Source organism: Panthera onca, chromosome A2 (assembly GCF_046562875.1).
Source record: "Panthera onca isolate mPanOnc1 chromosome A2, mPanOnc1 haplotype 2, whole genome shotgun sequence".
Lineage (NCBI taxonomy): Eukaryota > Metazoa > Chordata > Mammalia > Carnivora > Felidae > Panthera > Panthera onca.
Genome location: NC_138340.1, coordinates 63,099,528 through 63,114,659, shown reverse-complemented (window position 1 = coordinate 63,114,659; position 15,132 = coordinate 63,099,528). Strand labels below are relative to the sequence as shown.

The window sequence follows — 15,132 nt, the reverse complement described above, 5'->3', positions numbered from 1 at the left end:
GAGAGAGAGAGAGAATGTCAAGCAGGCTCTGCTCTGACGGCACAGTCGTGGGTCTCAAATTCACAAACCTCGAGATGACGACCCCAACCGAAATCACGAGTTGGACGGACGCTCAACCGACCGAGCCACTCAGGCACCCATCCAGTGGTGTTTTGAATAAAGGATCAAGTTCATTTCAAAGGAAGCCAGAGAAAACGCTGCTGACTTGGGTGCGACCTCGGGTGATCACCGGACAACCCGGAACTCAGCTCTCTTGACCCTGAGATGGGACCAAAGCACCTTTGCGACCCTCTTCTGCATTTGGAGGGTGGGATCAGATGTTCTCGCAGGTATGTACAGTGTGTTTCACCCCTTCGGGACACTGGACTAAACGTCAGTCACTTAGCGCTCCCCGACTTTCCAGACCTCTCCCTGGATTTGTCCATTCTTCCAGAATCTCCCATTTCTTCAACATGAACCCTCGCTGGAGACTCTCTGTGGCCCATGCACCCAGTGCAGCATCGGGGAGAAAAGACCTATTGGGGAGAAGGCAGCAGGAGCGCCAATGACCACTGGGGCTCTCCTTCTGGACCGGAGCCCCTAGCTGGCTAGACGTGTGAGCTCCTCACTGCTGGGGCTTTGGGGCTCAGCCCCTGCCACGCAGGACCACGGGATGAAGGGAGGTGGGGTGGGGCAGGAGGCAGAGTCCAGACTCTCCAAGCAGCTCCCCCTTCGGGTGGCCAGGGACCTCCCCATGGCTCAGAAGTCCTGGGAAGCACCGGCAGGTGGGTCCGTGTATCTTGATCCGGTTAGGAAGGCACCTAGCTGCAGGAACAGAAAACCCGGCAGCTGGGGGCCTCGACAGCAGGCACCAGAAGCCCCAGTGGGGTCTGCCCAGTGGCATCTTCCCTTCTGCTTGACCGTTGTCATGTTTGTCCTCACACTCCTGGCTTTGGGTCTCCTGGGCTCCCGCTCTAAGTACCTGTAGGATGGGGCCCTGCTGGGTTCGGTCTGCAGGCTGCTCGCGGGGCTGGGGCAGGTCTCCCCCCGCCCCCCAACAGTTCTGAGCATGGCCGGAGCCCCAAGAGCCGGCCAGTCATTCTGGAGAGGGCGCCAGCCCAGTGGGACCCGCAAGGGGCCTGCAATAACCAGCTGGTTCCTTTCGATGAGCCCTGGCCCCGGCCAGGCTCTGGGGGCCAGCCCTCGGCCTCAGCCTCCTTTGGGGTCGGCCTCCTCTGCAAAGAGTGTCTTTCTGCGGGGGTCCACCTTCCCAGGGTGGCCCACCCCCAAGACCGACCCATGTGTCCTAGGACGCCTCCTGCAGCACCACACCTGCTGCCTCCCCACCCTCTCATCTCTGGGGGGATGACCCTGCTCGTCTCTGTCTCAGAACCCACACCCGCAGCCCCCGCAACCGCACAGGCACTGGGCCACAGGGGTACGGCCACAGAAGAGGGTGTGTGCGCGCACTGTGGTGGAGAGGGAACCAAGGTCCCGCGGGTTTGGGGAAAGCTCTGGGAATCAGAAGAGGCCAGGTGCTGGGTTGTGTGTTTGGGGAGAGGATACCGTATCCCAGAGATCTCTCAAGGAGCACGCTACCGACATGTGCCACGCGGGCTTGGGGCCAAGCTCTGGCCTCATGGTTTCTACAGCACCGTGAACTTCGTCCTGTTTTCTGCTGCCCCTTCCAACTGGCTCTCTGGAAAATGCTCATTTTCAGCGCAAGAAAGTGAGAAAATTATCCAAGTCCTTGGCCACATGCTTCCTTTGACCCAGGGATACTAAATTATCAGACTTTGGCCACGGCCAAGACCATCTCCATAGCAATGACAAGCTTCCAGAAAGTTCTTTCTGGACTCCAGTGGGAACAAGAGTGAGGCAGCACAGAGGGGCTCAGGGTGCTAGAGACTCGGCAGAGCCCTCGCCCGGACTCCCCCCTGCCCTGTCTGCTGTGCTGGGAAAGGACTGGCAGCTCTTGGTGAGAAGCCGTTTTTCCCTTAGCTAAACTGGTTTGAGACTTTTGCTTTCAGATTGAGATATTTTTGGATGGGTAAGGATGGAAAAAATGCGTGTCCCTTTTTCAGATAATTGTGGCTGTCCCACTCTTTGTTGAAGTTCTTGGAAACTCAAAGTTGTGGGCAGTGAAGGTGGGCGGCCTCGGACCTGAGAAAGCACCCTGCAGGTGTGGCCACCTGCACTTTGTTGAATCAGGGAGCCAGTGGCACGGACTCTGGCAGGCAGAATATTCGAGAACACCAGGTGCAGGTCGCCTCCTCCCTTCTTAGGGCTCTGAGGGGGGTGAATGAGGACAGACACTGTCTCAATAGGCCTCCAAGTCCCCACAGCCCCAGAAATAAGGAGGTGGTGCGGCTGGCCAGCTGGCAAGAGGCAGTGGGGCGGGTGGGACTTTGAGGGAGAGCAATTTGAGGACAGAAATTCTAGAAGAGGCTGCCTGGTAGGGATGAAGACACCCAGCTTCCCAGCCGTGAGCGTATCTGGCCTTGTTCTGGCAAGTGGACATCCTGATACCTTATGAAGTTCGAGTTCACTTAGGGACCTGGACATCGTGACAGATTCTGACATGCAAGATGGATAGACCTGGTAGGCTTGGGATGTTCAAGCAAAGAGCCAGTTGGTGCGAATGTTGGGGGGGGGGGGGCAAGCCGGGCAGCTCCGAAAGGGGTAAGCGTAGCTTATTGTCCTGATGGTTCCGGATCTTTCTCATATTCTGTTGCTGAGCAGCTGGGGGACCTTGGACAAATTATCTAGGATTTCATCTTGTTTCCCTATGGGTAAAAAGAAGATAGTTAATACCAGCCTCAGCCCCATTTAGGGGTCAGCTGGCTGTGGACTCCTCCCCTGAGGCTCCATTTCGGGTCCCCCCTCTCCCTCCTGTCAGCCCTGGGGCTGGGGTCTCCTAGAGGGCAGGAAAAATGTCTGTCCTATTCCTGAGGCCTGGGGTTCAATGCTCAGGAAGCATTTACCCCAGAGAAAGAATGCCCAGCTCAGTCTGAGAATGAGTTATGTGCTTTTGACATCTTGAGAAATAATGCTACCCCGTAGAGCAATGCACTTGCGAAGAGGCGCTGGGCCCCTGATGAGGGGACGCTCCTGGTAACTGCACCTCAAGGCGAGCCCAGCCCTCTCCTGGTGGGATCCTAGTAGAATCCCTATGCCCCAGGTGGGGCTGAATCTCACAAACTGCAAGGTCATGACCCCAGGGGAAATCAAGAGTTGAATGTTCAACCAGCTGAGCCCCCAGGCGCCCCAAAGTACAGCGCTTCTAATTCTGCCAAAGGGTGTACGTTTTCCAAGGGGATCTTTGGAGGTTGCTGCCCACTTCCCGGATTTCACTAGTGGGAAACCAAGACCGAGAGGCTGACTGAGGGGATATGTGGGTCTGGGGGATGCTGGCATCTCTCTGCCTTTCCTCCCCTGAGCACCCCTCTTCCCCTGACAGCTCTTCCAGAATGCTCCTGGCCAGCCTAAATCCTGCTCCTTTCTCCAGGCTCATTTTAAGAAGTCATGTGACTTTTGAAGTCTTCCCTGACCCCTCCCTCCACTGGCCTGACCTTCCAGGGACTTGTTAAGCATCTTGTGCTTTGCCTGTCGTGGCTGTGCGGTTTTGCGTCTGCACGACCCTACTAGATTGTAAGCTGCAGGCGGGCAGGGAGGTCTAGGTTCCCGAGAGCGCGTAATCCTAGCGCCGGATGCACGCGTGCGTGGCTGAATGAATGAGTGAATGCAGGAGTGAACGAACGAGCCAGTTTTGCAGGGATCCGGACCCCAGGAGCCCTTCGCGCCCCACCCGCAGCCCGCGGACACTCGGAGCAGGGGCCCCCAGGTGGGTTCACCGTCTCGCGGTCCCGCGGAGGCGCACGGGGCCAGGTGACCGGCGGCCGGGCGCGGCGGTGGCGATTGCCCGCGCCGCCTCGAGGGGGCCCTGCGGCGGGCGCGGCCGCGAGCCAGGAGGACGGCCCGCCCGCGCTGCCGCCGCGCTGCTCGGCGCCCGGCCTGCTGCGGCCATCGCCCCGCGGGACCCGCCGCTCGCCCAGGTACCGGGCCGCGCCGCCGCCCTCTTTGTGTCGGGCCGGCGGCCGCGATTGCGCGCCGGGCGCGGGGAGGGGCTCGGGGACGCAGCGCGGGGTCGGAGGCGAGGATCTGGGGTCCGGGGGCGCGGCCGGGGCGGCGCTGCGCGGCGGACTTCGCTTTCGGGGATGAGTCCCGAGACCGCAGGGCTTAGAGCCGCGCCGGGGCCCTGTCCCGGTCCCCGAAGTGGGCGGGAGCCGGGGGCGGGGGTCCCCGGGCGCTCCCTCCTGACTTCTGAAGGCGCAGGAGCCTCGCGGGGGGCGCCCGGGGCGGGGGCCTCTCGGGGCCGGCGCCACCTGTGGCACGTGCCCCCCGGCCGGCCGGCGCAGTCGCTGACAAGCGGCAGGGGGGAGCGTCGGGGCGCGCGGGGCGCCCGCGGGGGGCTGCGTTCGGGGTGGGCGCCGCGGCCCGACCGGGGCGCTGGGGTCTTTGCTTGAAGGGATGTGAAAATCTGTGGTGTGGCGGGAAGGGACTCCGGAGCTGCCAGAGGGCGACCCCCTTCTCCACCGCGATTAATAAAAGCGCCCGGGGAAGTGGGGCCAGCAGGGCGCACTGTCGAGGGCGGTCACTGCCTGTTCAGAAGTCCCCCGACCCTGAGGGGGCTCCAGTCCTCCACACACTTTGACCTTCTGGAGGTTTTCATGAACGTGATCCTCAAAGACTAAAAATGCACTGAAAATCGGGTAAAAGTTTTCATTTCATTAAAGTTTTCATTGCATTAAAGTTGCAAAGCGTTTCGGAACCAGCGGGTTTGACATTTTGGTGTGTTTGGTCTGCCTGTTGCCGTCTTTGAAGTGCTGTAGTTAGTTCTCTGCCCTTTGAAAGAGATTGGATTCTCTCCTCTCTGGGGCCTGGGAGGTTATATTTGCAAATCAATCAACAAGTATTAAGAAAGGCGTTTCTGTGGAGAGGCCTGGAGGAGCCTGGGAGGGGCTGGCGAGTCTGTGCAGCTGGAGGGTGGAGGGAATGAGGCCAGTCCCGGAGCATGAGGGGACCTTTGTGCACAGGGAGCTGCCTGGGACCTGGCTGGAGGCCAGACTCCTGACCTCAAAGACAAAGTAATAGTATCTTACTTTGCAATATTGCCAAGGAATAGTGACCTCTGAGGCAAAGTAATCACATAGTAACAGCAGGTACTTAGCATTTGCTTGTGCTAAATGCTCCTCATGCCTTTATTGCATTTCATCCCAGTGGCCTTCCTCAGATGGGACTGGGGTTGTTGCCCCATTTTACAGGTGCACAAACGGAGGCAGAGAAAGGCCGAGCATCTTGTTCATGTTGATGAAATGTGGTGTGGCGCAGGGCTCCAGCCAGGATGGAGGTTTGCAGGGCCCTGTCCTCGCCCCTGCTGTTGGATGCAGGTTCTGACAGCAGGTTCCTCAGCTGAGGTGCAAACTGTAAGCTGTGGCAGCAGCTGAGTTCTTGCTTTGCAAAGCACTGAGAAGGTGGGAAAAGTAGTAGCTGCTGGGAACCGGGTGCTCCTCGATGCAAATTGACCAGCTTTTACAAAGTGTAGGTTTGGCACCTAATGGTTTCAAAAGGAGCAACTTGCAAATGTGCCTGTGGGAGGTGAAGGTCACGGGGTCAAATATTATGGTCCTGCAGGGGATGTTGCTGATGGGGATTTAGGGGGGGAAAAAAGGCCTGGGAAGAAGGCTAAAAGGCAAGAAAAGTGAGGGGAGGGGCCTAGTGGGGAAGGTTTCTGACCCACTGCTGGCTGGCCCATTTTACAGATGAGTAAATTGACAAACAGGGATCCCATCAAAGCTCTGGCTGGTGCCCTGGCGCTCAGGCTCCTTGTCTAGGACCAGCCTGGCATAAACCACCCCCGTGTGGGGAGAAAGCTTTCTGTTCCCTCCCAGCACTCTCCCCTCGCCTCCCCTCCCCCCCCCCCCCCCCCAGCTCCTGTGGGGTGGAGAGGTGCAGGGCGTTCTTGCTGGAGAACCCGCCAGCCTTAGCCAGCAGTGTTACTGTTGTGGGGCCGCTGCTCTCTGAGTGGGAGGCTCCCCTAGGGTGCCTCCCAGCCATGACTTTCTCTGGGAGAGGCTCTGTTTCCGGGCTGGGCCTCCGGCGGGGTCTGGTTCTGCCCCCAGGAGCTGGGCTGGGGTCTGGAAGATACAGGCCCTTTCTGGTAGAACTCCGTAAGCACGGGGTGATGTGTGCCCCGTGCACCTGGAGGCCCCTGTAGTCACCTCTGTCGATCCCGAAAAAGGACTCCTGGTTAGTTGGTTAGTTCAGTAGGTGTTTGGTTAAGTCAGAGCTACTGTTTGGGTGTAGGAAGCCGTCACTGGTCACTGTCACTGTCTGGGTCCTGCGCACTGTTCTAGCTGCTGGAACCCTTGCTGCCCAGCGGGGGGTGGGGTGCATGCAGGGGGGCGCCTTTCTGGGGGTGCCCATGTGGAGCTGGTATCGAACACCATTCTGCTGCTGCTTTTAAAACACCTAGACATTCAGAATCGCTTCCATCAAAGTGCCGTTGAACGTGACTTCTGCTGGCTTCAGTGAATGTTGTGAGTCTGTTCTCATGGGCTGAGCCCTGTGGACAGCGGGCGGGGTGGTTCCACAGCTGGAGTGGGCTCAGGGTAGACACAGTTATCTCTCCACGACTGTCCCTTTCCTAGAAGGGCAGGAAACCAGAATCTCCTGGTTTCTAGAACTTCCTGTTGCCTTCTGCCTGTCTGCACAGTGTTTGGTGAATGTCCATGGGGCAGTGTGGGTCAGGGGTGCTCTGTCACATCCACGAGTCTGTGCATTCAGGGACATCTGGGTATCTGCTGTGCCTGGATTTGGTACAGCCCTGCCGGGTGTCCCAGAATCCCCCTGGGGAGCCGCTGAATTGGAGCGGGGGAGGCCTGCGAGGGCAAGGATGACCACCACGGGTTGGGGGAGCCCTTAGGAGCAGTCAGAGTGCCCCCCCTGTGTCACTGCCCCCTGCCCGTGTCATCAGCAATAACCCCTGCGCGTTTTAAAAATTATGTTAATTTTTTTTAAAAAAGAAGGCAGTGATCTAGTATTAATATATATTGTCCCAAATGGGCTAATTTGATGAAAAATGTGAGTTTAAGGAGTCTTGGTCGGTAATCAGGAAAATTCCCTCCGGTGGGGCATTCCTGATCAGGCAACTTGGAGCCACCAGCTCTGGGAGAGAAGTCTTTCCGATGCGTCTGTCCCTCATCCCTGGGCTGGACAGGGCCTCTGTGCTCAGCTAATGGCCTTGCAGTAGCACCTTTTTGACAGCTTAGCTGTCCTCACCGACACAGGACCTGATCTTCCCCCACCCTCCTCGCAAGGCGTGGTTTTTGTCTCCGCTTTCCAGAGCTCTCAAGACCTGGGGCTGGTTGGAACCCTGGTCTGATGGGGACAGTCTGTCCTGCCTTAGTGATGGGCGGGTGGGGGGTGGGCAGAGCCTCTGAGTGCGTGCCTTGGTGTGGTGCTGGGGGCGGGGGGGGGGGGGGTGTCCCGGATTGGAACCCAGGTCCATCTGCAATCTTGGGACTTGTTCCCAAGACCAGGGGTCTCCATGGGTCCCCGCGAGGGGCTGGCGAGGTGTCCGCAGCTGGCGGGGCTCCTGCCCCAGCTGCTTCCTCGGACAGGGAGCCTGTTGTCGCTTTCTGCTTCTCTTCCTTCCTCCGTCAGTGCTCATTGTGGCGCGTGGGGGCTCCCGCCTTCCTCTTCCTCTCCTGGGGAGACCAGAGAGCGCTCACTGCACCCTTGGCAGTCCCAGCTTTGTTCTTCAGCTTTAGGAGTCATCTGTGGGCCCCCGTTCCAGCTTCCCGAGTGGCGAACCGCTCACGCTCCCGGGGCCGGGCTGTGGCTGTGGGCCCCGTCCAGGAGGCTGAGGCTCCAGGCAGCTGGCACTGTGCTCAGAGGCCACCGCAGGGTGTGCCCTGAGCGTAGACTTTCTGAGAGCGGCTGTGAGCAGGGAAACCACCCCCCCGAGGTTCAGAAGGCCCAAGAACTAGCTGCAGCCTACAGAGAAGGCAAGTGTCCCGGAAGGCCTTGCCGGCCTCTGGCGGCTCTGCTGTAGGCAGGACGGGCCTGGAGTGGGGACCCTTCTCCGGTTCCCGGCACACAGCTGCAGGGTGCTGCCTGTCACTCATCGTGAGCCGCAGGAGAAGCGTGGGCAGGCCCACATCTGGCCGGCGAGGCGCCCTGGGGCCAGGCTGGGCCATTAGCTGGGCGTCTGCGTTCTGTGCGCATTCCTCCTGGAGCCGGGCTGGAGCTGGCTGGGGGAACAAAAGGGCTCCATTGACTGGGTCCTGGCCTTCCTCCCTCCTAATTCATCACCTCCCAGGGGCTTCCTGAGCCTCACTCCCTCCCTACTGGGGATTTTGGACGCAGATCAAAGGCATGGCTCGGGCAGCCTGCTGGGAGGAAAGAGTGGGTTCTGGTGGCCACAGACTTGGGGTAAAGCCGCCCTTTGTCGTGGGGAGTGTCCTTGGGGCTCCCCACCTGCAGCCTGGGGCCTCGGTGCCCTCCAGGGGACTCACACCAGCACGAGCAAGCCCTGTGGTGGTGTTTTGTGTGACTTTGGGGTTGCCTCTCGGACTTGGGTTGGGGTTTCCTCCCTGCTTGTGGCCCAGGGCCACTGCTGAATTTCCATAGCTCCGGGGTCTCTTGCTGGAATACCACTTCCGCATTCTTGGAGGCGCTATCTGATCCCCCACGGGGGCCAGCAGTGTGATCCTTGGAGGAAGTGGTGGGACTCGTTTGTCCTGGTGATCTGAGGATGGGATCTGAAGTCCCCTGGGGTTGGGGGTGGGGTTGGGCAGTGAGGGAAGGAAGGGGCCTATCTATGCCCTCAGCCGGTTGGGCAGGCATTTCCCCTTGTCCTGGGCCAGGAGGGGAGGGGACAGTTGTCACCAACATTGTTCCCCAGTCAGAGAAGCTTCCCAGGTAGTGGATGTCTTAGCTTCTTAAATTGATTTCGGACTCTTTCTACAAAATAATTGTCACGCAATACGTGCTGGCTGTCGACTTGGAGAGCTGTCTTTCTGTAAGCACTGGCCCAGAGGCAGTGTTCTGGAGGGCTGTGCTTCTGGACTTTACCTCGCTGAGATCACGTGCAGTTTTAGCACCAACAAGGCAGTAAATGCATCCCTCGCCTGCCCCCCTGCCCCCTGTAACCACCTCTGCACACGCACGGCCATCGGTGACAGTGCCCCAGGAGAGGGATGTGTCGTAGCGGACGTGAGGGCCGTGTGTCCTTTGCATGCACCACCTGCATGCATCATCCCTGCACGGGGGCTGTTGAGCAAGATCCTGGCCCGTCATGTCCGCGGAAGGACTTGCCAGCCTGACCGAGGTCAGAACACAAACTTCTTTTTGGTATCGTGGTAAAATACATAAATCATAACATTTTCCGCGTTAACTTGAAAAGTTCAAGCGCACAGTTCAGCGGCGTTGAGCACATTCATGCTGTCCATCCCCAGATCCGTTTCCCTCTGGAGAAGCCCTGTCCCCATGAAGCACTAACTCCCCACCCCCTCCCCCAGCCCCCCGCTCTATCCCCCCTACATTCTCTCTCTGTGAATGAGTCCTCCAGGGACCTTGTTCAAGTGAGGTCACACACGATTTGTCTTTTTTTTTTTTTTTTAAAGTCCGAAGCAAGCTCCAGGCTCTGAGCTGTCAGCACAGAGTCCGACATGGGGCTTGAATCCACGAACCTTGAGACCCTGACCTGAGCCGAAGTTGGACGCTTAACCGACTGAGCCCCCCAGACGCCCCACAATTTGTCTTTTTGGGCTTTTCCCACTCGGCATCACGACCTCCGAGGTTCACTCGTCTTGCAGCAGGTGTTAGACTGTCCTTCCGTTTCAAGGCTGAAGAATATTCCCTCGTGTGGATGGAGCACATTCTCTCCTTCGGAGAGGGTCACTTGGGTTTGGTTGTTGTGAGCAGGGCCGCTGTGGTCGAGGACGTGCAGGTATCTGTTTTTTAGCCCCCACTTTCCTTTCTGCTGGGCATGTGCCCAGGAGAGGACACAGACTTTTGGACGTCCCCTTGATATATACAGTCGCATCGCAATGTGCTCGTTAGAGCCTCTCTGTGTCTGCCCAGCAGCCCTGACTGCTGGGCCTAGTTGGCGCCCACAGGGTAGAAACCAGGCCCGCGGGGGAAGGAAGACGGAGACTTCTTACTGAGCTATTTTGACAGATTGTGTAAACTCAGTGATTAATGGAACGAGGCAGGAAGAATGTCTTTCATTTAAAAAAAAAAAAAAAAAAAGCCTTCAGAGTTGCTTGGTTTTATTTTCAATTAAAAGGGTCTGATTCTGTTTCTGGAGAATGGTTTTAATTTGGATAAATAGTTCAGTCTGGGAACCGCATGCCAGAGTCTATGATCTATGAGTGCAATTACCCAGGGCTCCGTCGGCCGCTTTTCGGACCCGGGGCTGCTTTGGTTTGGCCTCGGTGCTGGGGCCCTGCAGGTGCTGAGCTTTGGGGACAGGCCACCCTCCCGACCTGTGCACAGGATCTGCCGGGGCCATCGGCCGCCTTGAGAGCAAGAGGCCCAAGCCTGGTAGTCGCTGGTTAATTTTTATCTTCCAAGAATGCATGTAGGATCTCGAGTCAGGGATGCCAAGGAGCAGGCCCTAGATCTCCCCCGCCTTGCAGTTGGACCAGATTCACCGGCATCTTTTCCAACGTGGGTATTGGCGGCATTGGTCAGGTTTGGGGGACGCGGAAGGGCAGACATTCTTACAGGCTTCCCCCTTACGGAAGCTTCTTCTGAGGCCAGGCACAGGGCTCCCTGAAGGCTGGGCCTGGGGCCTTCTTTCAAAGGGGACTGGAGTTGGATCACAGAGTTGCAGAGTTGCAGGGAAGCTGAGAGAGGGGGAGTCCTGGGGGCTCTGGGGAAGGAGCCCTCGGGGAAGCGGCCTTGGGAGCATGAGGCCCTGGAGGAGGGATGGGGTGGAGGAGGGCAGAGGGGATGAGAAGGCACAGGACAGAACGTTCCACTTGCTAACCTGGGGAAAGTGTCAAAGCCTCAAGTCTCCACGCTGTTTAACCAGTGGGGGCGAAGTCTGCGACGGGGCCCATGGGAGCTCTCTAGTGTGGCCAGGAGCTGCAGCAGGCTGCCCCAAGTGCAGGCAGCCACACAGGAGGGGCGCCGGATGAGGTGGTCCTCTGCAGAGGGGAGGGGTCCTGGCCCTCTGCATCTGAAGGTGGGGGGAGACTCTTCAACCCACAGGAGCAGCCGGTGTGGACCAGGCCTGCATCCCGGGCTGCGCTGCGCACAGGCCCCTGATGAGGGCACTTCCCAGCATAGGGGATAGTAAGGTCTCCCGGCTGGGGGCTGTTGGGAGTTGCGGGGAAGGAGGGCACTGGCACACGGGGTCCTGACCCTCTTCTGGGCAGGCAGCTCGGGGGCTGGAGCCCCGAGGAAGTTCTGATGCGCCGCCTGGTCCTTGGGAGGCCCTGCCCGTCCGGTACTGCATGGGGGGACGCTGGGAGCATCCGAGGTCTGTTTTCCCAAAGCCTGTGCACCCCCACTTCTGGAATGGCCCTGGCAGCTCCTAGGTGCCCCGCAAAGCCCTTTCTGGTCGCCCACCTGCAAGCCTGTGATTGTGACCGGATGAGATGTTTGGATGAGGTTGGGGGCAACGTCAGAGTCGAGTTCTCTTGTCCTCGCCCCTTCCCACCCTGTTTCTAGGGGAATACCCATGGTGTGCGTCATCTTGGAGAGCATAGTTAGCTGTCACAGCGTTTCCGTTACTGCTGGAGATGCCATCGCCCGACTGCTGTTACCATGGTGATGTGGCCACCGGGTGGGTGCAGTTGGGGGGCCCCATGGTGCCCACGGTCCCCAGCGTCCAGGTCTCCTGCGCCACTCCTCGGGCTGGCGGCCAGGGCCCCACCAATGTAGGTTTCCTTACAGGGTCACCACGTGCAGGGTGAACAGCAGTCGGTAGCTGACAACGTGTGGCAGGATGGTGGGCACTGAGGCCACAGGCAGGCTGGCCGTGGCTCCACGAGGCTCCGTGACCAGTGCTCTGGGTAATCATGTGGCCAGGACCTGGAGGGGCTGAGCTCAGCTCTGCAGCCTGGAGTGTTCTGTGGGGTCTGGACGGGTTCAGCTTCCTGGGTCTCGAGCCAAGATGGTTTGGGTCAACGGGCTGGGGGCTGCCGGAGCCTTTGGCCAACCTCAGTCTCTCTTGTTTGCCCCCCATTGACTTTGGGGCTGCCTGCCTGCCTTCCATTGGTCTAAACCTGTTGTTTCTGCTGTGTTCCGCCTGGTGTCAGACCCGAGTGCTCTGAGGACATCAGCATGTCTACATCCTGTGGTGCCAGATGGTGTTGAGCAGAGAGGAGGCCCTTGGCTGGGGGCAGCTGGCTGTATACCCTGGGGCTGGGGCAGAACGGGAGCCGGCCTGCGGACCTGGACCCAGGACAGCCACGGAGCTTCTCTCGCAGCCTTGCTGAACGGCCTAAGGACGCTCCCTGGTGACAGCATGCGCGTGAGGTCATCTTGAGGACACACTGCGTTTTCCTTCCTTTTCATCTTCAGTTTCTCAGCCTTTTCAGAAGACTCCATCCCAAGTAAGCATTTCTGACCCCTACGTACCCTGCCAGGCACCTGGGAAGGAGGTGGGCTGTGGACCTTGGCCGTCACAGCCCGTGTACCCTTCCTGACGCCCTCTGGGATCAGCTCGCTCATTTGTGTTCACATGTCTCTCTCACTAACATCTGAGCTCTTCCAAGGCTGCTGCTTTCGATTTTGTAAGATAAGAGCTTTGGAAGCTGCACAGAGTTAACGCTGTGCCCTTGGGCAAGACGTTTTGTCACCGGGTCCCGGGAGCCCTGTCCCCCCCTCATCGGCAGCATGCCCGGCGTGCTTCACAAACCAAGGACACAGTTCCACACCCCAAGGGAAACCTTCTAGAAGCTGATTCTTTACTGGAAGAGAGGGGCGTGCTCACGCGTTACCCCAGGGTTTCAGTAATTTTTTCAGGGTCGCCATTTTCTTTTTTCTGGAAGGTTTGCTTTGTAGTGAGCTCCATTAACTTTCAGGCGAGGGCCGCTGACACGGCCTCTTACAGACTTGAGAATCCGACCCACTGTTATTTCCTTGGAAAACTGCCACATTTCAAGTTGTCATATTATTGAGAGTTGCCAGTAAATGCCCGCTAGGAACCCATGCAGGCTCCCCGACCAGAGCCGCGAACACAAGGCCTGAGTTTACTGGTCGCGCAGCACAAAAGAATATTCTTTTTGGACCGAGCGAGTGGTGGGGTTTCCTTGAAACCCGCACTGTAAAAAAATGGCAAGAATGATTTCCTTTGTCTCACGCTCAGAATGGATTCCGGTATTGATGCAGACTCACCAGGATGTGTAATCTCTTGTGTAATATTTAAACGAGGGTTTTGTTCTGGTAAAAACGCGGGGCACCCAGCAGACTCCTGCGGGGACAGCAGTGGCCCGTCCTCCTTAACCGGCTTTCTGTCCAGCCTGCCGAGGTCACGTTCATAAATTCTTTCGCACGGAACACATATAAAACAAAACAAGACAAAAGGAAACAAAACGAAACAAAACAAAAAACTGGCCTCGGGGCACCTGGGTGGCTCAGTCGGTTAAGTATTTGAGTCTTGGTTTCGGCTCAGGTCGAGCATGATCTCACGGTTTGTGAGTTCGAGTCCCGCGTCTGGCTCTGTGCTGGCGGCACGGAACCTGCTTGGGATTCTCTCTCCCCTGCTCGCACACACTCTCCCTTTCTCAGAATAAACAAATGAACATTAACAAACCTGGCCAAATTTCGGAGAGCTGTTTCCATCTGCTGTGTGTATGCTTGCTGGCAGGAGCCCACAGCTCGCCGTTGGGATGAGGGACGGGGGCGGGGGGTACATAGCACCAGGCTGGCCTCGTTCGCGGGCCCTGTGGTCCCTGGTGTCTGCTGGCCCGTGTGCCCTTCTCTCAGTGGGCAGCTGGCCTCTCGAGGGCCATGGTGTGACTGCACTGCCTGGCTCTGTTTCCCTAGCGTGCTCTTGTGTCCCCCGCTTAAGGAATGACGTGGCGTGTGTCATTTCACAGGCCCCAGGCTGGTGTCTGAAAATGGGCAGGAGGGGCACCAGTCCTTTGTCTGCTTGTCCCCTCCCTCACTCAGTGCTTTTGGGCACCTGATGTTTACTGCACCCCAGCCGAGCACCTGGTGCTCTTGACCCTCAGCACACTGAAGGGGTGGGGGCAGCTGGTCCACCGGCTTGCTGGCTGTGTCTGCCTGGACGTGTTCCCCCGGCGCAGCTGCTGCCTGGCTGGCCCCCGCCCCCGCCCCCCAGCGGGCCCTGAGAGGTGTCCCCAGGCCCTGTGGGGTCCCTGCTTCTCTTCTTTCGGTTGTCCACCAGCAGGAGAGGTTACAGGGCAAAGTCACCCACCACGCCGGCAGGAGGGATAGGACGGAGCACATCCCCCCCCATGCACCTGCCCCCGGGGATGGTGCGGCTGGCCTCAGAGAGGGGCGCCCCTGTCCGGTTCACTGTGACCTCCCGTGTCCCAGGGACTGGAGGCCCAGTCTGGGGCTCTTTTTAAAATGTTTACTCAGCTCTTTCTTTCTTTCTTTCTTTCTTCCTTTTTTATTGAAGTGTAACTGACATACCATGTTGTATGTTTCAGGAGTACAACATAGTGGTTCAACATGTATACCCATTATGAAGTGACCACTATCGTAAATCTAGATATGATCTGTCCCATACAAAGTGCTTCGATTCTGTTACTATAATCCTTATGTGGTGCATGGTATCCCAGCATCTTATTTTTTTGTAATGTTTATTTTTGAAAGAGAGAGAGAGAGAGAGAGAGAGAGAGAGAGAGAATGAGCAGGGAAGGGGCAGAGAGAGAGGGAGACACAGAATCCGAAGCAGGCTCCAGGCTCCGAGCTGTCAGCACAGAGCCCGATGTGGGGCTTGAACTCACTAACCCCGAGATCAGGACCCGAGCCGAAGTCGGACGCCCAACTGACCGAGCCACCCAGGCGCCTCATTTTTTTTCTTTTGTAACTAGAAGTTTGTACCTTTTAATTCTTTTTTCCTATTTTGCCCATTCCCCACCCACTTCTTTCTGGCAACGA

General features: G+C 58.0%; 1 protein-coding gene across 1 annotated transcript in view; it reads left to right on the top strand.

Annotated features, from left to right (window-relative positions):
- The first annotated feature begins 2,552 nt into the window (after positions 1 to 2,552).
- The window catches only part of TNS3 (tensin 3), a 217,308-nt gene continuing 204,728 nt past the window's right edge, over positions 2,553 to 15,132 (top strand). The window contains exon 1 of the mRNA XM_078442617.2: positions 2,553 to 2,580. Coding sequence (XP_078298743.1) covers positions 2,568 to 2,580 — 13 coding nt within the window. The 5' untranslated portion in view covers positions 2,553 to 2,567. The remainder of the gene's footprint in view (positions 2,581 to 15,132) is intronic.